The sequence below is a fragment of the Otolemur garnettii genome, unplaced genomic scaffold (genome assembly GCF_000181295.1).
Source record: "Otolemur garnettii isolate 467f Iridium unplaced genomic scaffold, OtoGar3 scaffold00255, whole genome shotgun sequence".
Lineage (NCBI taxonomy): Eukaryota > Metazoa > Chordata > Mammalia > Primates > Galagidae > Otolemur > Otolemur garnettii.
The window spans coordinates 958,818-986,462 of NW_003852650.1; the positions used below are offsets into that span (position 1 = coordinate 958,818).

Here is a 27,645-nt window from a genome sequence, read left to right on the forward strand (position 1 = left end):
TATATGACTTCATGGATTAAACCTCCTAAAGTCAAGATTGTATAAGTAATTAAAAACTCTCTTCCTATAATAATCATGAATCTGTTTGTTAATGTTATAGCAAGAAAATTTAATGATACCAGATACTAAGTTTACATGCCTTAATTACACATACTTCGTTATTAAGTAAGAGAGAGGATTTTGGAAAAGATGAACGCCATTGCCCTGTGCCATTTCCAAACTATGCTTCTAAACATCTGGTAAAATAATGCATGTTGGTCAACAGTGGTGAGAGTATTGTTTGCCACAGACGCCAAAGCAAAGGAAGATCGCTCAGCCTCTCCAGACTGCGTCAGTCTTCAACATGATGCATTAAAACTGGTTCATTCCTATAAACTTTTTATTTGATCTTTTAAAAAATAAAATAAACACAAACCTTTGGATGGAGTTAGGATTATGGTTTAATATTAATCTCTATTAAAGAGTTCAATGTTTGGCTTTTATGATCAGTTTTTAGCATTTTATATTTTGCCTTTAATATTTGACACAGGAGATCAAAAACAATTTATCAAATTATTCTGAGATCAAAATCAAAAGAATGACTAAAGCACAACACCAGAACTGCCATCACTTTGTGAAGGGGTTCATAGAGCCAGCCAATGGGCAAATAAAGAGTGAAAACGAAAAGAAAGCATTTGTTTTAGTTTTCAGATTAGATTTCATTGCTCATAGTAACCCATATAGGAAGTCTTGACTTGTTTCTCATACAGAAAACTAAGCTCCATTTAAAAAATATAATTATTATCGGCATATGTGATTTCAGATTAGGAACAACAATGAGAATTTTGATTTGCAAGATTTAAGCTTGCTAGGAATTTTTGGAGAAGTGCATAAATTAATGTAAATATTGAGGATAAATTTATTTTTGGTAACACTCATAAAATGATCAATCACAGGTTATACTTTATTATGTTTCAACGAGGAGGTGCTCTACTTCATGAATTTTATTCCAATAATAGCAGTCATCCTTCAGGGTACTCTGGGTTTCCAATTCCACTGGGGGCTAAGTCTACCTTCATTTCACCTTTTTAGAAATTCAAATATGAGGAAATCATTGTTACTGACTTAATACCAATAGGAAAAAAGTGTAAAGGAATTGCACTAATAAAAAGGGGATTTTCGTTTAATCATTTTCTTATGAAGATCTGCAATGCATGTCCCTGGCGTAGGATGAAAGTGGTCACACCCCCTCACGTGGCACAGGACAACAATCTCTTTTCCAAGAAATAAAAGCTCATCACTATGCAGTGATGGACACCAAGTGCTTTCCAGCACAGGGTGATGCAAAGGTGCTTAATGGTCCCCAGAGAAGGTGCATCACCCTCTGTGACAGGGCTGATTTGCATACACTCAGTTAGCCCCAGCAGGAGCTGTGCGTGCAGGGGTCTCCCAGGACAGAAATATAGACATTCTCAGGGAAAAGCAGTTCTTCATAAACTTTATAACCTCATTGCAAACTCCAGGTGTCAGTTTACAGCTTTCCAGATTGACATCCTAAATCAAGAAAATGTCACACGTGTACAGTAACTGGCCTAATTTTTTCTGTAAATTGCTGCCTGTGGTTTTCAAAAACATAGTAAATTGCTGGCAATTGACAATGTGTCTTCCTGCATGGCTAAACTTCACTTCTGCACGGTTAACAAATCAGTCTTCAATTATTCATGCACATCACCCAGTGTCTAGGCTCTTCTGACGGTCATTGATCTCAGAGACCAGTAGCCTGCCTGTTTATACTGAACTGAAGTGCATACCATGCTCTCAGCATGCAAGATTAATAATACGCAGGAAATAATTACTACACGCCCTGCCTCAGTATTTCAGTTAATGGTGAGCACAGCTCACTACACAATCAGTATTTCTGATGTCCTATGCTGCCCTCAAGCTGGACAGAATGTTTTCTCTGATTAATACTTAAAATACCTTAATGCCACTAATATTTAAATATACAGAGGAAGTGTTTTCTTCACTAATTCTATAATTACAGGATAAGAATAAATGATGAATTTATTCTACAGACTAAAATGTCTGATGACCCATTTAGAAATGATGCCATCAAACTGTCACACATTGTTCTGGAAACAGGGTCAAATAAACTCCCCAGACAGCTCAACTAAATTGAATTTCTGTTGCTAAAATAAGTGTTGGGGTATCGTGCTTGTTTGGAAACGACTTTCAACTTTTACACCATTTTTCTTTCAGTGGCATGCTTTCTTAAGGGGATTTTGCAGAAAGGGTATTTACCCTTTCTTGAAATACTTTTTGGATAGGTACTGACTCCAAGATAAATAGTACAGGTGTGCAGTGAAATAGTCTCCTAGTTGAGGAGACCATTTGTCTACTTATCCTCAGGAAATTTAACTCCAGACAACTTCAAAAGGGCCCCAAGTAGACTGACATATTTTCCTAACTGTGCCTGAACAAATATTTCCAGGCCACCGATTGTCATGGTCTGTAACTTCATAGCTCTCTTGTTAAGAGCGTGTTTCTACAAGATTGCCTCCCAAGGGTTCTGGCCTTCATCCTGATCTGTGTAATCTCACAGAGTTCTCTCTCCAATGGGTGCTTTCCAAAAGAGAGTCTGAGTAAAGAGGGTGGGAGGGAAATGGATGGATCAACACAAATTCATTATAAGGAATTTTAAAAAGTGGAACTCAAGGCACTTTTCTCACTGATGGTAGGTCAATTCCAGCGTCTTCTGAAGGTCAGCATGTTATTGCAAGGCTGCTCCCCACTGAGGGCATATACTCCTAATCTCATCTTCATTACAAAGACCGTGTTCCCTGCTCTAAAGTAACGGGTTCTTTTCCTTGCCATCATTGTAATACTCAGGTTAAGTTATAGTTTAGTTAATGTTTGTCTTTCTAGTAGAATCATCCTTCAGTATCACAGAGCATTGTTCCCAGACCCCTTGCAGATGCCATATCAGGGCAGCAGAATCCCCTGCTGGGAAATAGCATAGTATTTGCATTTAACCTATGCACATAGGCTGTGGGGAAAGCCTGCAAGGGCCATGCTACAAGCAGCTGGAGAAGGCCAGGGAGAGATTCTTCTCCAGAGCCTCCAGAAAGGAATACAACCGGGCTGAGCTGACATCTCAATGTTAGCCTGCTGCAACCTGCATCCGGCTTCTGACCTACTGAAGAAATGAAAGATACTACATTTGTATTGCATCACTAAGTTTACACCTGTTTCTAATTTGAGAACTTTGAGAAGTTTGAGAAGTTCCTCTCAGTCCTTCTGAGTGTATCTTAGTGGCCAGCACTTACTTAGAGGAGCATGTCTACAGACATAGAGGCAGAAAAATAGAATTTTTGAGCCCTGTCATCCCAGATACAGGCAGGATTCTCCGAGACTCTCAAGCAGACAAAGGGAGAATAAATAAAGGAAGACGCATCTCCTGGGGATGGGACACAATTATAAGAAGGACTTTACCTAACAAAAGCAATCAGTATAATCTCAATGAATCCCCAAAAATTAAAAAAAAAAAGGATGCCAACCAGAAACTTCTGTCACTATCTGCTTAATGAATGGATAATGGATAATGGATGGATGTACTGACCATGTAGAAAATTAGGAAAGTGATAAGATTTTTACAGAAAGCCCATGGATAGTCTTCCTTTTTCTTCTAAGTTCACCCAATTTCATTCAAAGTTTGTTCTTCCCCTACCTAGTGCAATCTTAGAAATGTATGGGTTTTTAAGTTTAGGAAATTAAGAAAATTAAGAACCACTGATATTTGGATTCCATAAAAATGTTCTCAGAGGCCTTCAGCCAAAGTGGCTTAACAGAATAATATAGAATTACTTTATTAACCCCTGCATTTGTTTTTCTTCTCTCATTTGTTATGTGGTTGTGAGATACTGCATCTGGTTTCTATAGCAGGATGAAAGTTTCTTGATAAAAACCATCTTTTCAGGGAGTCTAAACAGAGAGATGCTTCGATGTGCGGTCTTTGACGTGCCAAGGCTCTGACAATTACTATCCACGTGACTTGTTCCTGTGCTTCTGTTATTCCTGAGTCGGAAAACATGAAAAGGTGAATCAATGCAGAGGGCTTCCAAAAGGGCAGCGGAGATCACCACAGTTTGCTGTGTATAATATACACCCTTTGGCCCAAATTTTTGAGGGAAAAAGAAGGTTGCACTTTATACATGGGTAGTACTAATTCTGTATCTGTATGAATTTTTAAATTTATTTATGCTTATGTGTTAAAGAAGAACTCTAGAAAACAATAACAATATCTAAATGCAAAATAATACCCTGGAATATAGTAATTGGTTTTGGTGAACTTATGGTGAACTTGCAACAAAAGCATTTTCGGTCAACAAAGAGAGATGTTATTTCTCTTCCTACACTTTAGGCAGGTGCTGGCAATTTAGCTAACACTTTTACATAAATTATCAAAAACTTCCTCGGAACATGTAGACATGGTTTTCATACACTGCACACTTTAAGCTGGCATTTATCAAGTATGCTAAGGAGCACGGCTACAGAGCTGGCGAGAGAAGCTTTGGACCTCCTAAATGTAAACAATTTAAAAGTAGAATTAAAAAATTAAAATGGAAGATTTTTCTCCCTGGAAGTTTGGGCCAGAAATTTAGATGCACATTATTCACAAGAACACATGAGACAAAGCAAAATATGGTAGCTCACCGGTAACTATCGGACAGCCTGGTGCTTCTTGTGCCCTCACTTTTAAAATTTTGTTACCCTGGTCCTGTTTTGGGACCAGCTATTTGGCCTCATCTTCTGGGAAGTCTTCCCTTGAAGCACTTTTACCCTGGTTTCCTTTTTGTTAGCCCTCAGATAGGACATGCAGGGGCGGGATCTCTCATGTTTCCTGGTCCCTTTGTGGGCGCGACTCCAGCCAGCCCTGGTGGTGGAAGACACTGACTTGTTAGGAGCTTCACACTAAAGGGGGTCTCGTTAATGACAAGGGTCTCTGAAATGTCGTTCCGCCAGCACCTCCCTGAATCAAGAGGAAAGAAAAGCGATCTCTCTTCCCATCTCTCATCTTTGACACTAGCCTTCTGGCCAATCTTTTTTTTCTTTCAGAAAAATCTTTTAATAAAAAAGTGGGAGGAGGTAGGCACAGTGGCTCACACCCATAATTCCAGCATTATTATTTTTTTTTATTGTTGGGGAATCATTGAGGGTACAAAGGCCAGGTTACACTGCTTGCATTTTTTAGGCAAAGTCCCTCTTATAATTGTGTCCCACCCCCAAGAGGTGTGTCACACACCATGACCCCCCCACCCTGGCCAATCATTTTTTGCATATTTTTCTGTGCGTCTGTTGTGAGTGTCTCAACATTTTGCACACATCACAGTCTTAAACTTATCCTTTTTGAGCCAGGGGTTTAGAGCTCTTATGCTGTAAGAAGGCATCAAGCTTCCAGTAGCTGCCACAAATCAGATGCCCAGATACTTTTTGAACCAACTGTGTTCATGGCACTAACCTAATTCTGTCTGAAGCCCCAGAGCTGTAATTCCTCATGACATCACAGCACGGTGGCTCACAGAGAAACTTTGTGCAAAAAACCTATTTTAGATAAGATTATTGCTATCTGTGATAGTCTGCTCAACAAGTTACATAGGAAAATTTGACAGAAAGCATTTAAGTGACTTATGTTTCCCCTCTGGACCAGAAACACTGTTGGGTAATTGTTATCTCAGGTTTCTTCATTCCTGCAGGGCCCTTCAGCTCAATGTTCATCAGTTACAACCTGACAGGGTGCTGCAATGTTATGTTATAAGGCTACCTAGCAATACATTATGCTACTTTGGTTTTAAAAAGTGAATAGAGGAAACTAAACATGTTTATCAGGCTCTCTCTTAGAATCCTGTGAACCATCGCACATGTCACTTGAAACTCTTCATCACCAGGACAGTCATCTTAATTGACCCATCACAACAAAGAGATTATGTATTCAAAAGAGACTTATTAATAGCACAAGAAAATTCAAAATCTTAATGGCATTTATTCATGTTCTATTTGTTCTACACTTTGTTTTTCTAAAATGATCTTATATTCAATTGACTGCATCAAAAATTCTTCTGCAGCATCGATAAATTGATTTTAAAGAACACAGCAAATCATTCAAATATAAGCTATGAATGAGTGGTTTCTCCGCAGCACTAAAATTCTCTTGGTAATAATGTTTACATGCAAATTCAGTAGTAATGGCCTGCTCAGCATGGCTGAACGCTATGTAGCCCGTGGGTTAACAAACTTTCAGGTATTGGAATTCACTATTGGCTCATTAGAAATAAATACCAGCTTATCAAAGTGAGTGGAAGAATTTGTTATATTTGGAGATTCATCCAGCAGAGGCCACTAGCAGCAGCTGGACAGACCAAAGGCAGCATGAGCTCCAGGATCCCCCGCAACCTCCAGCATCAGCTCAAGGTTGGCTATGCAAGAAAACCAATTCCTGTCTCCTCTCCCAGAATGAAGTGTGAGCCAGGGAGAGAGGGGTGGTAGAGACCCCAAGCACAGTCAGCCTCAGTGAGGGGCAGGGAACAGATCTGAATCAGACATGAGACAAAGTTTTCCTGATTAATGTTACAGAATATGTTCACAATGTGTTATGGCATGAAAAGAGTGGAAAGGGGATTTGGGACAGAGATTTGGAAGATAGTTTATTCAAAGACATAAAAAAACTTTTCATGCTTATGATCCAGTAAGTCAAGACAATAAACTAGATACACAGGTTACATGTTTATGCTCCTTTGAAATTTTTCTCTGGCATATTTTCATAAGAAGAACAAAAAATGATAAAATACAAATAGCAGAGACAACTTATTTCTGGGTAGTTATTCAATTATATTTACATAAGCTTCATCAAAACAGAGATTCGAATCATATGCCAAGAAATACAGCAACTGTTGGCTGAATGATATATCCACCTGCTCTTTTGGAAAAACTATTCAAACCCATTCAGAAAGACTTAATATTACAACACAAATTTTTGATTAAAAATTGCTAATACCACCCAGGTTGCAGTGATTACTTAGTAGCACAGATCTTGGTTTCTAGGTATCATTGCATTATCCACTGGGGCATCACAGTGGGTTTTTAGAGTAAAGATTTCCAAGGTGCTTGTCTTTCATGAAACTTCTGCAAAATATAAGACTAGTTTAACCTTGCTTGGCTGACATATGCGTCTTGTACAGGGCACTGAGGACACAAAAGAAGTTATGTTTACTTAGACCCAGACCAAGAGAAAAGGTACAGTTTAAATGTTTGGACTAAGCAATGCATAAATATATTTACACTGCCTCCCTATTTTCTGAAGAATAGAGTTGTTTCACTTTTGAAAAGTGCAGAAACCAAACATAAAAATAACATTTGCAGGCCTCTTCAGTCTCATTTAAATTTAATGCCTAGAAATATTGCAATGATTCTTTCCTTATAGATCCTTAATATCTAGACAGATACTCACAGCCATTCCTCCTCCAGTCAAAATTACAAACAAAGATATTCCTTCAGGAGAGCCAGATACCTATATACTAACATAATAGTCCAGAACCTAAAATGTTTTGTGGCATTAGTTAGCTGAGTATATATTCCTTCAATGATCTAGATATCCCATTTACTCTATGACCCATCGTGTGAACAGATGCCATTCTTGTCCTTTGGGGAGCAGGCAGTTTTGCTGGGTTTCTGGGATGATTATGTCTGTAGCATTTTCTGGATGCATGGTTCTCAAATACAGATATTTTGTACTCTATCTCCATCCCTCTGTAAATATCACATTTCAAGATTTCTTTTGAAAAATGCAGGCAGGAAGAAATCATCAAAAGGAAAAGATAAATATGAACTTGAAACTCACTACTAGCTTCAGTAAGTTTTATTTGTTTAAATAAAAAAGGAAAAAAGGAAATATACTATACATCTCTGATTTAGTTTGAAACTGCCGTCATAAAAAGGCCTCTATAAGGTACAAAAATATTTATAATAGAATATTAATTTTTTTAAAAGCACTGAACAGATTGTAAGCATTTAAAGGGAACTGAGAGTTCTGATTCCTCAGCAATTGTTCATGTACCAAACTTTGAACGGATTGTCTAAAATGTTCCTACTTGAAAGTGCTTACCCAAAGCGAAAGTTGATAAAAGAATCTAACCTTGAAGGAAAATGAATCTTGATCAAGAAAAAGAGTTTTCTTACAAAGTGAAGGAACAATTCACCACCGTTAGATAATAAGAATGAGCCTAGAAAAAGAATTATTTCATTGAAGCTGGCTGGCTGCTGGGCAAACTATTCAACTGAAGATTTAAGAAGAGGACTCTCATGAATAGTGGTGTCAATTTATGTCAAAAAAGGACAGGAAGGGCTATTACTTCTTCTTGGGGGAAATGGTCTCAATTTCTTTAAGAATCAAAATACCCACAAGTCAGAAAAAGTGTAGTTGTTAAAATGTGACATAGAGAAACAAATGAAGGAGGGTTTTCCTTTTGTGCAGAAGGCAAAGTGCTGGAATGGGAAAAAAGATGGACTTGGAATCATCCATACCTGACATCTCCATTTACATGACATGTGCCCTGAGCAAGTAAGACTTTCCGAGCTGAGGTTCCTCATTTATAAAGTAAAGATAATAATATCTACCTTAGAGCTAACGATCAAATGTAAAAAGCCAATGGAAGCACCTGAATGGTATAGGAAAGAATTAGTCATCCCCTCCCCTGCCCCCTGCCTCTATGTTTTTAGAAGGCTCCTACTCAAAACCCATGATTAATATGTCTTCATTGAAGGTCTTTACATTCACTTGTATGTCTAAGGTACACTCAGGCACAGTCATACACCTTCAGAATTCTATGGAAATGCGACATATTGGAAACTCTCTCACTAATCTGTAAGTTCCACACCTTTGGAGAAAAGTCAATTAGAGGGAATATTAGTCTGTGGTTTCTACAGTTTGGAGTAATCAGAAAGATGCCATTAAGATATCAGCTTAATTCCTTTGGAATAAAAAATAATACAACTTCAGTTGTCAACATAACTTATTTTTCAGTATCTTTAAAGGTAGCAAATAGGATGGGTTTTCATATTTACATTCTGAATATAGTCCTAGGGAGAAAAAATTATTTCAAGTCTTGTAACTTCCAAAGAGAGCAATAACTTATTAATTGTGCCCTTGTGATCTTAAAGTGTGGCATGAAAAACAGCCTTAGAGACTTCCAAAGATGCTGAAAGGACTCCTAAGGGGAGCAGTAGGGACTGGGAGAATATGACTGTAGATGTATATCAAAAAGCTATTTACATGTTGAAGGAAATGATTTAATTAATAGCGTTACAGCTGTGAAGTTAATATGCAAATCTGAGGTCCCATCACAAGGGACCGCTTCATATTTCTTAAACAAGTCACTTAGTCCTACAATTTTTCCCTTTTACAGTTCTTGCATAGTAATAAATGTATGTCCCAAAGGTTTCACGATAAGGATCCTTCTGTCTGTTAATTCCTTCAATAATTATAATGATGTTGACGGCACTCACAAGGCCCACCATTGTCTGATACCTCACAATACGCCATGATCCTTTTTAAGCCCTTTATAGGCTTTATCTTATCGTTTCAACAACCCAGTAAGATTGGTGCTGTGGTTTTCCTAATTTTGCAGCACAGGAAATTGAGACTCCAGAAGATGATGTAAGTACAAACACCTGCAGCTACCCAGATACAATCTGTCCTCACCCCACCACACCTGTGCACATTCCTTAAAAACAATGCATCCATTTCCTTTAAGTGCTGGATGACGTAGGGAGAATCAGGACACTCAAGGCCTCCCTGACAAGTGCCTGATGCTGGGCTGGCTAGTAGATGAGATGAGCCAAGGGGAAATCTGGAAGCTGTGATGGAGAACCCCATGACTGGCCAGAGGTGTGAATGTCTGTGCCCTGACAGCGTGGCGCACCATTAGATAAGAGTGGTTAATGGTCTCTACAATGGCCATTGTTGTTTCCCTTTCATGAGACTTCCCCAATTCCTTTTTCTGAAATTAGCTGTCCCCCAGTTTATGGAATCAGTAAGACTAATCTCAAAACCTGTCTTTTCTTGGAGAAGGAGCAGGTGGTTGATCCAGCTGGGATAATTACACACTCTCCCTGTCACACCCTGGTAATTTAAATGGTTGAGCAGATGGATAACAGCTGAATCCTCTTTCCATCTGAGCAGTGCTTTCTGACCAGACTCTCTACTCCCAGGCCTCCAAGACCCACTAACTCCTGTTGGTTCCCAGACCTAGTCTTCCAGCCTGCTGGCTCCAGAGCCCCTGTGATCCTTCCAACACAGTCCCTCCCACATTAGTTAGCAAGAGATGGCTTCTGTCCAGAGACACCCAGGAGTCCTGGCAGAGCTCACAATGCATAGTTTATAAAGAATCTGATGCCTGAACTTTGTTTAAATTCACAACTTGAATGTATGATTGAATCTGTTATTCAAAACTTTCTTCCCAAATTCTCTAATACAAATTCTTCTCAATCTTTTCCAAATTAATTAAAAGTTAAATATAATGAGTAAAAACAAAACTAAATGAGATATACATAATGTATATGTTTGAAAGAAATTTATTCTAAACATCATCTAAAGAAATCAATGCATGAGGTCAAATCAGAGTTGGGAAGACTGAATTTTAGATAGATACTTTTTACTATAAAGTATATACAAACTAATACAATTAAAATAATACTCTTCTAAAAATGATGATATTCTAGAAATAGAGACTATACGAATGTATTTATCATAAGGAAGGCCGTCACCAATCAGGGAGAAGTCTATTAAGTCAATATTGTTCTATCTTTGTCAGCTGTTGGTAAAAGTCTCAATTTAGGTCATCATCTTGCGCCATGTGGCAAGATCAAGCTCCAGAGAGATTAAAGACCAAAATACTTAAGTTACTAAAACACAGAATAGAAAAAGGCAAAAGTCATTAACAAAAGGGTGGGAGGAGGAAGCTGATTACGGTGTCGACTGGGAGAGACACAACTTTTAAGAAATCCTAATTAAAACAAAAAAAGTCCCCCTCCCCATGAAAACAGCCAAAAAACAGGGGAAAGGGATTAATTTATGCTAACAAGACTCTAGATACTCATATTTTGCAGCTAACAGAATACCTTTTGAAGAAGAGATTTAGAGAATTCTTTAACATTTCATAATAGGAAAGAGCAGGAAAAAATTATGTCCATTTTATGTAATATTTTGCAAAAATTAAAAGTAATAACCAGGACTTTAGTAACAACATGGGAATGTCTTTCATTAAGCCCAATTTTTTAAAAGGTTCACATGTAAACTTTCTCTACAGTATCTTCTCAGTATATTAAGGAAAAAAGAAAAAAGAAAAGAAAACCATGGAGACATAACAGCATGAGAATAAACTTAAACCAAATAAACCAATTGCAGTGGTCTTCGAAGGGTTGAAACAAACGTGATTTTTTTTCTTGTCTGTTTAGGTTCTGCAACTTTTTGTGTAACTTTCACATTTTTACATTTAATGAGATAAAGAACTTTTACCCAAAATGATCCTTACCTTTTGCCCAAAAGAAAGAAGAGAGAAGAAAATCTCAAGTTACTGTCCCTTTCCAACAGAAGAAACAATTTGCAGATTAATAATCACCACATTTTAAAATGTACTAAAATGTACTTGGGAATTAAAAAAATTGCCTGTAAATATAATCTGACTATAGACTCTTCTGCCATTTGAAAGAGTGACATTTCTCATATGGGGACAGGATTTGATTTGCCATATGAAAAAGCAGGAATTTTGATCTTAGCACATAGCCTAGAAGAGGAGAAGAGAGAAGAGCAAGTCACCATGTGGATGGACGCTCTTTTGGCAGAATGGCTCATGAGAGATTTCCTGGGGAGACAGCCGAGGATTGCTAGGGCATTGGTGTCTATTTAATTCTTGTCCTCTAATGTGATACTAGGATTATGTTAGCTCATAAAATTTGGAAAATGTTTCCCCCTTCTCTATTTTCTGTGATACTTTGGGTAAAATTAGCATCATTTATTTTCTTATAAATTTATTTCTTCATCATTGAAGCCATCTGGGCCTGAAGTTTGCTTTTAATTATACATTTATGGTTATCTGCATTTTCTATTTCTGTTTGTGTTAGTTATTCCGTCCAGACATTTGTTCATTTCATTTATTAAACATTGAAATAAAGTCATTTAAGGTTTTTATTTCTTTTACTCTTTTTTTGCCTTTTAAATATCTGTGTAAAGGTATGGGGTGCAGGAGAAACCTCGTTACAGGTTTGTAACGCGTAGTGATCGAGTCAGGTTATGTAGCGTCCGGCTCTCTGCTTTTAAACACCTAATTCATTCCTCCTGTCTTAGTCTATGTTTGTAACCTTTATCTTCTCTTCATCCTCCCCACCAACTCACCCTTCCCAGTTTCTCTTTTCCAATTTCCACTCTCTACCCTGAGGTGTTCAAAGTTTTTAGCTTCCATGTATATGCAAAAATATGTAATATTTATCTTTTGGCTTATTTTACTTAAGATAATGAACTGCAGTTTCATCTATATTGCTGCAAATGATATGAATTCATCCTTTTGTGGCTGACAAGTACTCCATGGTGTACATATGCCACATCCTTCCACTGATGGGCATTTAGGTTGCTCCCATGTTTTTGCCATTGTGAATAATGCTTCGGTAAACATGCAAGTGCAGGTATCTCTTTGGTGTATTGGTTGCTTCTCATCTGGGTACATATTCAGTAGTGGGATTGCTGGATTGAGCAGCTACTCTGGTGTTAGTTTTTTTATTTTTGAGACATCTCCATACTGTTTTCCATGGTGGCTATGATATTTTATGTTCCCACCAACAGTGAAATATAAACACTCTTGTCAACATCTGTTTATTTTTGTCTTTTTTATATGCTTTTTTTTTTTTTTTTTTGCAGTTTTTGCCCGGGGCTGGGTTTGAACCCAGCACCTCCGGCATATGGGGCCGGTGCCTTATTCCTTTGAGCCACAGGTGCCGCCACTATTTTTGTCTTTTTAATGATAGCTGTTCTGACTGGGGTAAAATGATCTCTCATTGTGTTTGTAATTTGCATTTTCCTGATGATTAGGAATGGTGAATATTTTTTCATATATCTGTTGGCCGTTTGTAAGTCTTTTTTTGAGAAATGTCAATTGGTGTCCTCGCTCAGCTTTCTAATAGGATGATTTCTTTTGTTCTTGTTGAGTTGTTTGAGTTCTTTTATGTGTGTGTGCATGTGTGTGCGCATGTGCAGATCTTATTTATTTATTTTTTTAAACAGAGTTGTTCCCTGGGCCAGAGTGCCATGTCCTCGGCCTAGCTCACAGCAGCCTCAAACTTCTGGATTGAGGATTGGGCTGAAGCAATCTTCCTGCCTTAGCCTGCTGAATAGCTGGGACTATAGGTGCATGCCACAACGCCTAGCTAATTTTTTCTATTTTTAGTAGCAATGGGGTCTCTCTCTCTCTGACTGGTCTTAGACTCCTGAGCTTAGATGATACTCCCACTTCAGTCTCCCACCTTCAGAATGCTAGGATTACAGTCATTAGCTACCACACCGGCCTCTTTATATATTCTTAATACACATATTAGTCCCCTGTAATATGAATAGCTTGCAAATATTTTCTCCCATTCAATAGATTGAGTCTTTACTCTTTGAATTATTTCTTTTGCTGTGTAAAAGTGTTACTGGAGTATGTTGTTTAATTGCTACATATTTGTATAATATCCATAATTTCTTCTTGGTATCAATATCTAGTTTCTTTCCATTGTGGTCTGAGGGGATACTTGATTAAAATTTTGATTTTTAAAAATTTGTTGAGACTTGTTTTGTGGTCTAACACAAAACTTGTTTTATGGTCTATGCTGGAAAATGTTTTATGTACTGATGAAAAGCCTGTATATTCTGTAGTTGTTGGGTAGAATGTTCCGTAAATGTCAAATGTTACATTTGATCTAAAGTCCAACATAAATTAATTATTTCTTGGTTGATTTCCTTTTCAGATGATCTGTCTAATGCTGAAGGAGGGTAGCTGAAGTCTTTCACTTACTATATTCTAAGAAAACTCTATTTAGATGAGTACTCTTTGCTTTCTAAATCTGGGTGCTTTAGTGTCAGATTTATACATAGTTAAAATTTTTGTATACTTTTGCTGGGTTGATCCCTTTATCATTATATAATGATTCTCTGGTTTTTGTTTGTTTGCATTTTTATTGTTCTTGATTTAAAGCCTATTTGACCTGGTATAAGTAGTATAGCTATCCTTCCTCCTTTTCATTTTTCATTTGTGTAGAATATCTTTTTCATTCTTTTGTTTTAACTCTATACATCTTTACAGCTATACAGGAAGATGAGTTTCTTGGAAACAGCATATATTTGGATCATGTTTAACATCCACTCAGCCTTCTATATCTCTAAAGCGGAGAATTTAATACACTTATGTTTAAGTTTAATATTCATATATAAGGCTTTGTTTCTGTCATATTGTTAATTGTTTTCTGATTTCTTAATATATTCTTTGATCCTTTCCTTTTCTCTTATTGTTTGTCATCATGGTTTGGCAGATTTGGAGTGGTGCTATTACAATCACTTCTCTTGCTCTTTTGTGTGATTCCTTTACCAAGGAGTTTAATATTTTGTGTGTTTTCATGATGGTAAATGTTGTCCTTTTGTTTCTAGGTTTAGGACTTCCTTCAGTATTTCTTGTAAGGCCAATTCCATGGTAGTGAATTCCCTCAGCATTTGCTTGTTTGGGAAAGACTATTTCTTTTTCATTTATGAAAGGTAATATTGCTGCATATACTATTCTTGGCTGGCAGGGTTTCTTTTTCTTTCTTTTAGCACTTTGAATATATTATCCCATTCTTTGGTGGCCCTTAAGATTTTTTTCTGAGGGTCTGCTATTAGTCTGATGGGCTTTCCTTTATAAGTGACTAAATGCTTTTCTTTTGTTGTTTCTAGAATTTATCTTTTATCTTTGACTTTGAACAGCCTGATTATGATGTGCTTTGGAAACTTTTTGCCTTGTATCTGCCTGGAGATCATTGAGCTTTCTTACCTTAGTGTATAAATTTCCTGCTAGATTTGAGAAGTTTTTGTCTACTATTTTGTGAAGTAGGTTTTCTAATCCTTTCTTTGGTTTTTTCACCAACTAATGATAAATTCAGTTGCTTTTTGTTGTCCCAAATATCATAATTGCTTTACTTATTCTTTATTCTTTTTGTTTGGATTAATTCAAAAAAATTATCATCAATTCTGAGATTCTTCCCTCAGTTTTATTTACTCTATTGTTGAAAATTTCTTTTCTTTTTTTTTTTTTGGTTGCAGCCGTCATTGTTATTTGGCAGGCCGGGCTGGATTCGAACCCGCCACCTTAGGTGTATGTGGCTGGCGCCTTAGCCACTTGAGCCACAGGCGCCAAGCCAATTGTTGAAGATTTCAAATGTACTTTATGTTTCCTTCAAAGAACTCTTCAGTTCCAGAATTGCTATTTGGTTTTTAAGAATAAAAAAAATCCCAAACTTTCTTTTTGGTAAATTTCTCATTCCTGTCCTAGATTATTTTCCAATTTCTTTGTACTGCTTTTCAAAATTCTTGTGTTTCTTAGCAAACTTCTTTAAAATCAATATTTTGAATTCTTATCTGGGATTTTAAAAATTCTTCTTGATTAATACCTACTGCTGAAGAATTATTGTGTTTCTTTGGAGGAGTCACATTTCCTTGCTTTTTCACATTTCCTGTGTCCTTACATTGTTATCTGTGTAAGGGAGCTGCTTCTCCTTATCTTTAAATTTACTTTTATAGAGAAGAACTTTTTTCTGAAGATATATCTATGATGGTAAGGTAGGTATTTTGGTTCTAATTCTGGGTGCATTGCAGCAGTGTAGTCTCTATGTAATTTATTTGGTTATAAGGAGCTTTAGTAGTAACTGTGGTTTGTTATATGTGTTGATGTTGGTGCTGGCTGCAATGGCTGGACATGCCAGTTGCCAGGCCCATAAGTGCTGTTGGCAGGTAAGTGCCAGCTGTGGTATAAGGGGCTGGGAAATTTAGGCTCAATTTCAAGTCTCTAAGAAGATGTGCTCAGGTACCCAAAGAGGTGGATTATGTTGGGCAATTCCCAGGATTCAGGACTATGTCCTCTGTCTTGATGCATTTGGGTCAGAATATAATCTTGGTCATTGTTCCATATCCACTGGAGTGCAAAAAATATTTTTTATTTTTTAGGGTAATGCCTTATATGAGTTAGTCAATTGTCTTATTCAAATATTTTATTTCCATTGAATTGTGTCTAATTTTTCTATCAATAACCAAGAAAGGAGTGTTAAACTCTCCACCTGTGTTTTTGGATTTGTCAACTTCTTCTTTAGGTTTGTCAACTTTTCCTCCATGTGCTCTCAAATCATATAATTTGGTATAATTTAGAATTATTATGTCTACTTGATAATAAAACATTATATCATTTATATATCATTATAAAACACTTTTCTTTATCTCTCTTCATAATCTTTGTTATGAAGCTTATTTATTTTTCCTGATAAGAATATGACCACAAAAGGCTTTCTTTTGATTGCGATGAACATAGCATATATTGTTCATCTTTTTAACTTCGATGTGCATATGTATTTATATTTAAAGTGTATTTCATATAAGTAACATTGACTACTAGTCTTTTTTAAAGTCTACTGTTTTAATCTCTCTCTTTAATTGAAGTGTTTAGTCTATTTACATTTCATAATTATTGATATTTGGAATCTTTCTTTCTTTTCTTTTTCTTTTTTTTTTTTTTTTTGAGACAGAGTCTTACTCTGTCACCCCAGATACAGTGCTGTGATGTCACAGCTCACAACCACCTCAAACTTTTGGGCTCAACTAATGCTCTTACATCAGCCTCTCAAGTAGCTGGAACTATAGGTGCCTGCCACAATACCTGGCTAGCTTTTTTTCTATTTTTAGTAGAGATAGGGTCTTCCTTTCTCAGGCTAGTCTTGAACTCCTGAGTTCAGGAGATCTGCCTGCCTCAGCCTTCCTGAGTGCTAGGATTATAGGAGCAAGTCACCGTGCTCAGACTGATATGGTTGGATTCTAATTCACCATATTATTATTTTTTTTTCATGTGTATCATCTGCTTTGGTTTCTTATTGTTTGCTTTTGTTGTTTGTATTATTTTCATTTATTTATTTATTTTATTTTACTGGTTACTCTGTGGCAGTGAGTCTCAAACTTTTTGGCCTTAGTGCCTTTTTCATACTCTTAAAAGTTAGTAAGAATCTCAAACAGCTTTTCCTTATGTAAATTACATCCATCAATATTTATATTACTAGAAATTAAAATGACCTTTTAAAACATAAGAGTACACCAGCACCCATAGCCCTCCTGCCTGTGGGACTGTTGGCTAATTTCAGGTGAATCAGGGTGCTTTCACTCCATGGATGCGTCCTGCTAGCAGAAGGGCTCTGTACAAAATGACCATTCATAGGTGACATCTGTCATTGGAATAACACCCAAATTCATAGAGATGTTGTAGAAATTACTCTGACCCTAGTTTTTGGAGAAAGATTATTCCAGAATATAAGTTCTGGGCAAAAATCAAGGTATAGGAAGGCTTCTATTAATCTATCTGAATGAGTACATTTAAGAAATGACTTTACAAATTAAGAGAGAGAAGAGCTCTTATAAAGTTAGTACACAAACCTGTACACCTGCACACGGAATTTCTTACACAGTAGAGTTCTACTTGGCAGGGTGGCAGAGGTATTTGTGTTTGACAAGGGTCCTTACCTCTGCTATATTTTTCAGAATAGATTTTCTACAGACTGGAATTAAGGCTAAACCATGGCTAATCAGAGAGATGTTACCAGTCTTTGAGGCAGTAAATAGAGAGACCAACAGAAAATCTTTAGGATGTTGCTTTTGAAGCAATCTATCTTTTTAATGTCCTGGATTACTCGATTGACTGGTTAATGCCATTTGGATGGGTAATAAAAGGAGTAACCAGGACTGCTACATCCATTCTTTTAACATTGCGCCCAAAGAAATGAGGGAGAAAATCCTTGACATGCACATTGGTATTAGAAAAGCAGTTAAAAAATGCATTTCACAAGGATGACCTTGAGTGGTGGTAGGAAATCAGACTTGTATGGAACAGATGACAGCTGGTATTTACGTATTTTTAATTACTTCATAGAGTTGATTTGAAGGTTACCTGAGTTACCATGTATCCTGTGCATAAACAGTGCACAGCAGCCACTAAACATGGACCACGATCATCATTCGCAAAGCTGATTCGGTTATTATATTCCACAGGGACTCAGTGTGGTCAAATGGTTTGTCGAAGGGCCCACAGTTAACAAGTGCTTAAGATACAATTTGAACTAAAGACTTATGATTCAAAATTCAATCTTCTATCAATACATTGTGATGCCCCTTCTATAAGAAAAGTTTTCTCTGGTCTAATTTATTCCAAATCGATATTGATTTATAAGTTTTATAAGCTTTAAAACTCTCTCCTAGTGAAATAAAAGGTACTATTGAAAATGACCATTCAAATCTCAAGTTACAAAATGCTGTAGGCTAAAAATATATTGTGCCTAACTTATTCATGTTTTTTTTTAATTCATAAAATTTTCACTTATAATCACTTATTTTCATTATCGGCCTTTACAGAAAATAACTGGGTGTTGATTTAAGTACTTTTTTTAATCTTAGAAATTACTGGTGAAATTTGATCAATAGCACAATTATTTAAGATAGATGTTTGTACATATATATGGAACTCAATATTGGAAATGTCATTTCTGGTTCCCAAATACGTTTGCCAACGTAAGAAAGTGATGCCAAGTTTAATTATAGTTGTTATTATACAGAAAAAAAGAGTAATCAATTCTGGAGATTCTGGTAAAAGTCCTTCAGGGGATTTTTGCAGTTTGACCAAATCAAATATACTTTGTATATCAAATCAAATCAAATATACTTTGTGTACAAACTTCATAGAACCAAATAATTCTAAAAGTATACATGCTGGTCAAGACAGATTTTCTAAGATTTTAACCACAAATACATTATGTAGAAAATTAGAGAGTGTCATAAAACAATGAAATAAGTTAGCACAATTATTCTTGATGATGAGAAATCTATAAAAATAATGACAGCCTTCTTATACTTCTTATAATTATACGGTTAAGTTTCTTCACTACAGCAAAAACTGTGCTCATTTATAAGAAGACTATTTAAGAAACATGTCTAGACACTTAACCCATGTTCCTCATAAATTTGGGTGGTAGACCTTATGCAGGAAGTTTAAACAATGATGTGCTCTGCTGACAGTTCTAGACTCAGAAATGACACTTCATTAAGACAACTGTTTCTGTGCAACTGGGATCTGAAAACAAGAATCACTACACTGCTGCATTTGTTTGTAAATGCGTGTTCCACCTACCTATTTTCATTCTTGTCAAACTTCTTTTTTTTTTTGGCAATTAATATTCCAGCAAAGATAGCAACTTGCCATTCAGGTTTGTTACATTAACATGTTAGACTATTTTCTTTCTCTACTTTAAATACAAGCATATTCAAAACCATTTTTCACTTAACATTTGGGTCTCTGTGACATTATATTTTTTTAAAATAAACATGAGGATACACTGGAAACCAAGTCCCACTTTAGCATAACAAGAAGAACCATAAGGCAATTATTTTGAAGTTCCATTGTATTAAACACTCCCAAGATCATTCTTTCCTGAAAGGCACCCGAACTCCTTTTGACGGATATTTCATTACTGTACTTACATATGTAACAATAGCGTACAGTCCCAGTTATTTACAAACATACTCAGTTCAAAGCGTACTTTAAAAGCATGATCAACTCACCTTAGAGAGCCCACCTACTTCCAAATAAAAGCAGATAATGAACACATTCCAGGTGACCCAGAGGGCAGTCCATACTGTATACTAGACAGAAAGGGGAGGGGAGAAAGAGGAGAACGGTGAGAAGATGCAAGATATATACACTAAATAGATCAATAATAAAAATGTCAATAAGCCTGTCTTCTGGAAAGAGACAGGGAACGCCCAGAAAAGAGTTCTCCCCTAAGATCTCTGGAAATTAAAAATCCAATAGTTTCTACTGCTTTCAATAGACACCAATAAAGCTAGACTTACTTTTAAAGTGCTTTGCTGGCTTGTAGTTACAAGTTTAACCCAAGTGCTGTTTGGATTTCTGTTTTCTGAGTATTATCTTTTCCAGGGAACACAATTATGCAAATTTTCTGTGAGTAAACCATCTATCATTTTTAAGTTATAATATAAAACTTTCTAATTTTTAGGAATGTTAGTCAAATCCAGCACTTCCATATTCCTAAAGGAAGAGCATGTTTGAAAATAGATGTATGGGGTAGAATTAAATAACTTTCATCACCTGGATTATTTTATTAAGAGTACAGCATATGCCTCCAACATAATTATGTCATGAAATTATAATTACATAACTTATTTTATTAAAACACAGAATTTAAAAAACAATTAAGAATAAGCAAATGAGCAATAGATTTCCATTTTGAAGAAATATGCTCCAATCACCTCCAATAAAGTCTAAACCTGCTGGCCTTACTGATTAATGGGTTTCATTAATATGTTATATATTAAAGAATATCTTCCCCTACAACATTAGTCAATATTAATTCATGTTGCCCTACATTGAGACTCATCCATGCAGAGGAAGTCTGGGCTCATCTCACCCAGTCCCTTTCTTGTGCAGACAAAGACAGGAAGTCACAGGGAACTGATTCCAATTGTTGCATGCTGTTTTTAAATCAAGATATTGACATCCTTTCCTTAGTTTATTCTATGCTATTTCCAATAATAGAATTCTAAATTTAAGACTGTATAAAATAGCCATGTTCCTTTAGAAATGTTATCAAAAGCTTATAATTATTTGTAAAATTCCATTTACATTTTGTGTCATTCTGTCCTGTATGAATTTTAAGGGCTTTGCAATAAACTCACGTAGTTGTGTAGTCCTGTTATTGGTAACATATGATGTCCCATTGAGCACCACATTTTTCTTTTCTTTTTTTTTGAGCATCACTGGTTTTGAGAGAGGTTTTGGTTTGTTTTTTTCTGTGGACTTAGTTTTTAAAAATATGCTAAATATACTAAAACACACTTTTCTGAACAACAAAATGTGCCCATGCATATTGACAATAGTTAGCATTCATGTTTTTTTTATTTTTTTATTTTTTATTTTTTGAGACAGACTCTCACTGTGTCACCCTTGGTAGAGTACTGTGGCATCACAGCTCACAGCAACCTCAAACTCTTGGTCTTAAGCAATTCTCTTGCCTCAGCTTCCCAAGTAGCTGGAACTACAGGCACCCACTGAAACACCCGGCTATTTGTTGCAGTTGTCTTTGTTGTTTTTAGCAGGCCCGGGCCAGGTTCAAACCTGCCAGCCACCATGTATGTGGCCCTCGGCCTGACTGCTGAGCAACGAGCACCGAGCCAGCCTTCAGCCTTAACATGTACTTTTGGCAAGTCACAGTAACTACCACAAATCTGAAGCTCTTGCTAATAAGATGGCATCTAGTGTCTGATATTTTCCATTCTAAATAAATCTAATTAAAAGTGTACTGGAATGTGAGAGAGCAATGTTGACCCAAGTTGAGAGAAAAATGACAGTGGCAACGGTTGAGGAAAAACTAAGATAAGAAAATGAACTAAATTATTACAAAACAATGTGATAGGGCCTAATGATCAGAACTCAATGCTAAATTCACAGATATTCTTTCAGTCAACAATTCACAGGAATAAAAATGCATAATAAAATAAGTCAGTTTAAGAATCATAGCCCAAACTGTATGATTGAAGGGTGTTTAGGGTCTCTCATACATGGTTCCAGCACACGGATGCTAGTTCTAAAGTTTCAAAGATCAAATCACCGGCAAAGTAAACTCCAACCGTCAATTCCTTTAAATAGCAATGGGGATTATTCCTCTGGTGCTGTCTGTGTTCCTGGGGCTGTGGTAAGTGCTTTACATAGATCATGTCATTCAGTCACCACCCCAGAATTGAGGTAGAGAGGTAATCACTTAATCACATACTTAGTGTCGGAGTTAGGATTTGAAATCTGACATTTTGACTTTAGAGCTGGGATGCTTAAACATTACATTATAGGCTTTATTTTTAAAGATCTTAGAAAAAAGACTATGGATTAATTGCAAATTAATCATTCACCAATTTAGCAGATTGTTGAATGATCAATGCACCAAATCACCAGTGGAACAAAAATTATTTTATTGATATATATTCTATAACTCACCAATGACACTATCTGTCATATTTTGTGATTAATGTGACATTCATGATGAGTCATTTGCTAGTTTGTTTTAGTAATATTGTAAAGTTTCTTCTAGTATCTTTGTATTAGAAATTTCTTCTAATGGATTTGTATTTGTTGAGAACAAAGAATATTTGTATTATTGAATTTGGGGTTTTTATGAGATGTAAACTATGTTCATTAATATGTACTTAAACAGAAGTCAGATCATATACATACAGGAAAAGAGACATCTAATGATACAAACACATCCATAAAAACTTAAGTAGGGAGGATTAGGACAACCCATGCATGGCCTAAGAGACTGGCTATCCCCCCTGCTTTCTTTGTGAAGCGGTTATTTTAATTATAATTCAACTGAAGCAAAATTTTAAAAAGAGATAAGACTCTCCATATTCTTAGCTAATACCCTTCAGTTATTATAGAGCATGTCTACGTGCTCACACATCCAGATAGATTAGATATATTTACAGTAAAGAAGACAATTTCTCAGTGTAAGGAAAAAAAATCACTGTGCAGAATCTGTCTCCTACTTTGCTTATGTTCAGTGTAGATATTTAATATCCTAATTCACAAAGACAAGACCTGTAACGATGAAAAAAGAATGTCGTATGTTCTTTGTGGCTTCCTAAGTATTTCCTAGTTTTATGAGGCTATTTCAGCACTTTTTAATTGAAATGAACTTTGGAAGTCTTCCAGTCTATTTCCTCCCCATTGAGCAACCAGTCTACAATATGAATTATTTTTACTTTCTGAGCTTGCCTATTTTCCAGCTAGAAGAAAGGCCATTCATTCATTTATTCATTCTTCACATTCGAATCAATCTGTTACAATATTATGCACAATATGCTAGGCTTATGATAAAAGCAGAGGGTAAGTTTCCTGCTCACCCACAGTTGTACTGTTTTCCAGAATTTAGTATTCATGTCCAGAGGAATTTTAAGAGCAACCCATGATCCCTACATTTTAATATAACCCCCCCCCCCCAAAAAAAAGTCAGAAAAACCAAACCAAAAACCAAAAACCAGAATGGAGGGGAGAAAAAGACATGTGATTTCAATAATTTGCCAAGGGCTTACCCTTTGTTAAGCCATGGTAAGCAAATCACATGTATTAATTAATTCTTAAAAATGGTCTATGGCTCAGCTTTTTCCAGTGAGATAACTATGGCAGAAAGAAAGCAGATATAACACTCCAAAGGCTTCACAGCTGATAATTGCTAGAAAAGGATTTAAATCTCCTACCAAATGAATCAAAACCTCACAGTCTTAACTTCATGCTGAGCAGTAGCCCAGAGTTGAGATTTATGATGGCACGGTAGGGAAATTTGCCTATCTAATAATTCAAATTAAAACAAATTCTTTTTCTTTGTACATAAGGATTTTCATAAAAGTCCAAATAACTATAGACCTAGTATATTTACTTAGCATTTTTTTTTATTTTTAAAGGCAGTTTTAAGGTAATTGTAATTCTAAAGTTAATTTCATTTTTTGAAATGTTGCATACATTTGTTAATTTATTTGCATTTAAATTAGTTTAAATCTGCTTAATGAAAAGATCACTCATGAAATAAAAAGATTGAAATAGTCCCGGGGAAGAATCCTATTTTGGAAATTGTAAGTAAAATTTAAAAATATTTAACCTAGGAGTGAATGGATAGAAAACACATGATTCTGTAATAATACTTCATAATTGTTAAAATGATTTTAAAGCTTCATAATTCCTATAGCTAAAGAAGAACAAAAGGTACATTCAACCCCCAACATTTCCTAATGTGTATGTTCTACCTTGTACCTTAGCTAAAATAATTTTAATCAGTAAAGGAATATTATAGGGCAAAGCTATTTTTGTATTCCAAAAATAGATACAGAGATAGTAAATTGCACCTTATCAGTGTGATGGCATCTGAAGGGGAATTACTGCTTTCTAATTCTGTGATTTGGATGAATTCTTCTAAAAATCTGTGCTGAGGAGCCCTCTTTAATTTCACTGGCAGGAGCCACATTATAGTCTTAGAAAGAAGTAAGTCTTGAGGAGCACGTTTGCTAATGGTCGGTGCAGATAGCACAGCATCTACTGTTCTGTTTTGTTACGTTATTCCTCAACCAAGTTCAGACAGCTAAGTGAGGCAGTAAGGCCATTCCTCAACTATTGCTGACGTGTTCTAAGAAATCACCATCCATTCCATCCTGTAAAATCATTCCATCCTGTCAAATCATTTCATAATCTTTAATTCAATTATGATTTTTTTCAATCAGGTATTCTCCAGTGGTCTGTACATATAGGGATAGACTTGGAATACAGTACATTCCCTCCTGCCAGGAACACACTGTTTGTTCAATGAGGTGAGACAGGCAGGGAAGCAATGAAGACAATCGGGAAAGGTGGTTGGGTAGAAATTTCTAGAACCAATGGCAGTGGAGAGGAAGAGGCATCTCTGCTACAAAGGTAATCAGGTAAGGCTTTTACAAATTTTTTTTTTAATTCAAAATATACAAATGTTTTTGTTGCATGGACAGCTTTTGTAATGCTTGTGTTACCTCTGTAAGCATGCCCACTGCGTGAGTAGAGATCACTGTACCTGCTTTTGATCTCTGTTCCCCTTTCCCCCTGCTTGACATTTTCCTCTGTGCACATGTGTGCCTGTCAGTTACTTACAATTTATTACAAAGTATATGTGGTGTTTGTTTTTCCATTCTTCAGGTATTTCATTTAAGACGTTAAGACAATTTAAGTCTCCAGTTCTGTCCAAACTGCTACAAAAGGCATGACTTAATCCTTTTTATAGCTGAGTAGTACTCCATGGTGTACATATACCACATTTTGTTGATCCACTCATGAATTGATGGGCACTGGAGTTGATGCCACATATTTGCAGTTGTGAGTTGTGCTGCAATAAACATCTGAGTGCAGGTCTTTCTGATAAAATTGCTTCTTTTCCTATAGGTGGCTGCCCAGCAGTGGGATTGCTCGATTGAATGATAGGCCAGCTCTGAGAAGTATCCATACCGTTTTCCATAGAGGTTGTACTAATTGCAGTCCTGCCAACAGTTCCTTTTCCTCTGCATCCATGCCAGCATCCATTGCTTTTGGACATTTTATTTTTTTAATTAACTTATTTCTTTTTTGGAGATGGAGCCTTAAGCTGTTGCCCTGGGTAGAGTGCTATGGCATCACAGCTCACAGCAACCTCCAACTCCTGGGCTTAAGTGATTCTCTTGCCTCAGCCTCCCAAGTAGCTGGGACTACAGGCGCCCAACACAACGCCTGACCATTTTTTGGTTGTAGTTGTCACTGTCATTTGGCAGGCCAGGCTGGATTGTTGTTTGGCAGGCCTGGCCAGCTCTGGTGTATGTGGATGGCATCTTAACTGCTTGGGCTACAGGTGCTGAACCATGGATATTTTAATAAAAAATTCTAACAGGGGTAGGTGATATCTCATTGTGGTTTTAATTTACATTTCCCTGATGATTGGTGACACTGAGTATTTTTTTAATTTGTTTTTTGGCCATTTGTCTATTTTCTTTTGAAAAATCTTCTGTCCATGTCTTTTGTCCACTTTTTAATGGGTTGTTTTGTTCTTGGATGGGGTCCAGGTTCTGAGTGGATGCCTTGGTTATAAGTATCTTTAGCATGGGGGTTTTCTCCATTGCCAGTTGTTTGTAAGTTGTAGCAGTGATGAGTTACATGTGTGAGGAGACTCCTTGTTTCTTACTGGTGAGGGAGGATGGTGCTATTTGAAATCCTTTCTCTTTCTCCAGCCCTATAGTCTTCATTAACAGCATGAATTATGATGGATGTCCAGTTTAATCTCTGAGAGTAGATGGTACTTGTGGGTAAGAATCAACCACACCCAGTATAATTGTGTCAGCATATGGGGTTAAGTGCTGTACAAGTTGTCCTCCCTGCCATAGGTGGCTCTTGCCAGAAAGTACCTGCAGTGTTGTTTGTTTTGGAACATGTGACCAGCTCTAGCCCCTTAGAAAATGCATTTGAATGCCCTGGTGGTGCCTGAGACCCTGGAGCTCCCAGGGGAGTCCTTATTCTCTGCCACAGCCATGGTGGGTGTGAAACTGGGAAGGGCCGAGTTGGGTGAGCCTGCCCTCAGAATCAACAAAAGCTGGTAAAGTAGCTATCTTGGTAGAGGACAAGAGTCAGCTCCAGGCTATTGGGGAAAGTCACCAAGGAGGGCCTGAAATGGCCCCACACAACCAGAAAATCTGCTTGGGGGTCAAGAGCCATCTGAGATTCACAACCTGGCTATCAGGTATGGGTTTTGCTCTTCTCCCCTCACTCTGTCCTACAGTTTCCCTCCAGCATCTGATAGCAGGCAGGAGCTTAAATCAGCTGAGCTTCCCTATTATGGTGCTTCAGGCTGGGAGCTTCCCTGTCCAGGATCCTGTCTGGGCTAAGAACACGGCTTCCCTACAGGGGCAAGGGTGCTCTGTGAGTGTGCTGCAGCCAGGACCCACACTGCACCCTCTTTTCGGTTCTGCCCATGAGGTGTCCCTTGCCTCCCAAGATTAGTTTACAAGTCTCCCCCTCTATGCCTTTGAACAACACGACCTAGTCCTGAGGGCACAGGATTTGGTCTGTGAGCCTTCCCTGTCCCCCAAGTTCAATCCCTGATTGTGCCAGAGAGAAGTCAGGAGATCGTGCCATACTCCTGACTTGCGCATGGAGTATGGTAGTGGGTTTGGTGTCTCCCTGCTTTGAGATCTGCCCTGCTGTGCTGGAGCAGCCAGCGAGCAGAACCTGGAAGGGCCAGAGGTAAGGGGACTCACAGACCAAGCTCCCCTTGGTCTCCTGCAGGTCCTTAAGATGAAAGGTGTGAATCCAACTCTGTGGAAGCCTCCTAGGTGGGGGAAGAGCAGCTTCTGAATGCCCCAGCTCAATTGTACCTTTTGGAAGCGGTGGGGAGGGGAGGAAAAGCTCATGAATGAAGGAAACTTAGCACTCTGGTCATCTCTGTCCCTTTCTGGCAAGCAGGCTGCCTAGAATGTCTAAGTTCTGGGATCACATAGACCCCCAGTTCACCAGCTCCTATGGCTCCCACAGTCTTGGCTGGAGTTGGGAAATATGTATTTGTGTGGCAGTGAGTGAGACAAAAACTTATGGGCAGAACCTCCTTGGGGAGAACAAAGATGCAGAGTGGGTGAGGAATCAATGTGGCAGCTGCCATCTCAACCTGTGTCTGTGGTGGTTAGAAGCAACCCTGAGGCTGGCAGCCTGGTCCTTTGCCTCCCAGAAGCTGCCAGTTCACTAGTCTGTGGTGGTTAGAAGCAAC

The 27,645-nt window shown here is 37.2% G+C and overlaps 1 protein-coding gene across 1 annotated transcript in view; it reads right to left on the minus strand.

The window, feature by feature from the left end:
* NKAIN3 (sodium/potassium transporting ATPase interacting 3) overlaps window positions 1–27,645 on the minus strand; it is a 658,614-nt gene that overhangs the window by 281,626 nt on the left and 349,343 nt on the right. The window contains exon 3 of the mRNA XM_012813285.1: window positions 19,895–19,975. Within this exon, the coding sequence (XP_012668739.1) occupies window positions 19,895–19,975 (81 nt within the window). The remainder of the gene's footprint in view (window positions 1–19,894; window positions 19,976–27,645) is intronic.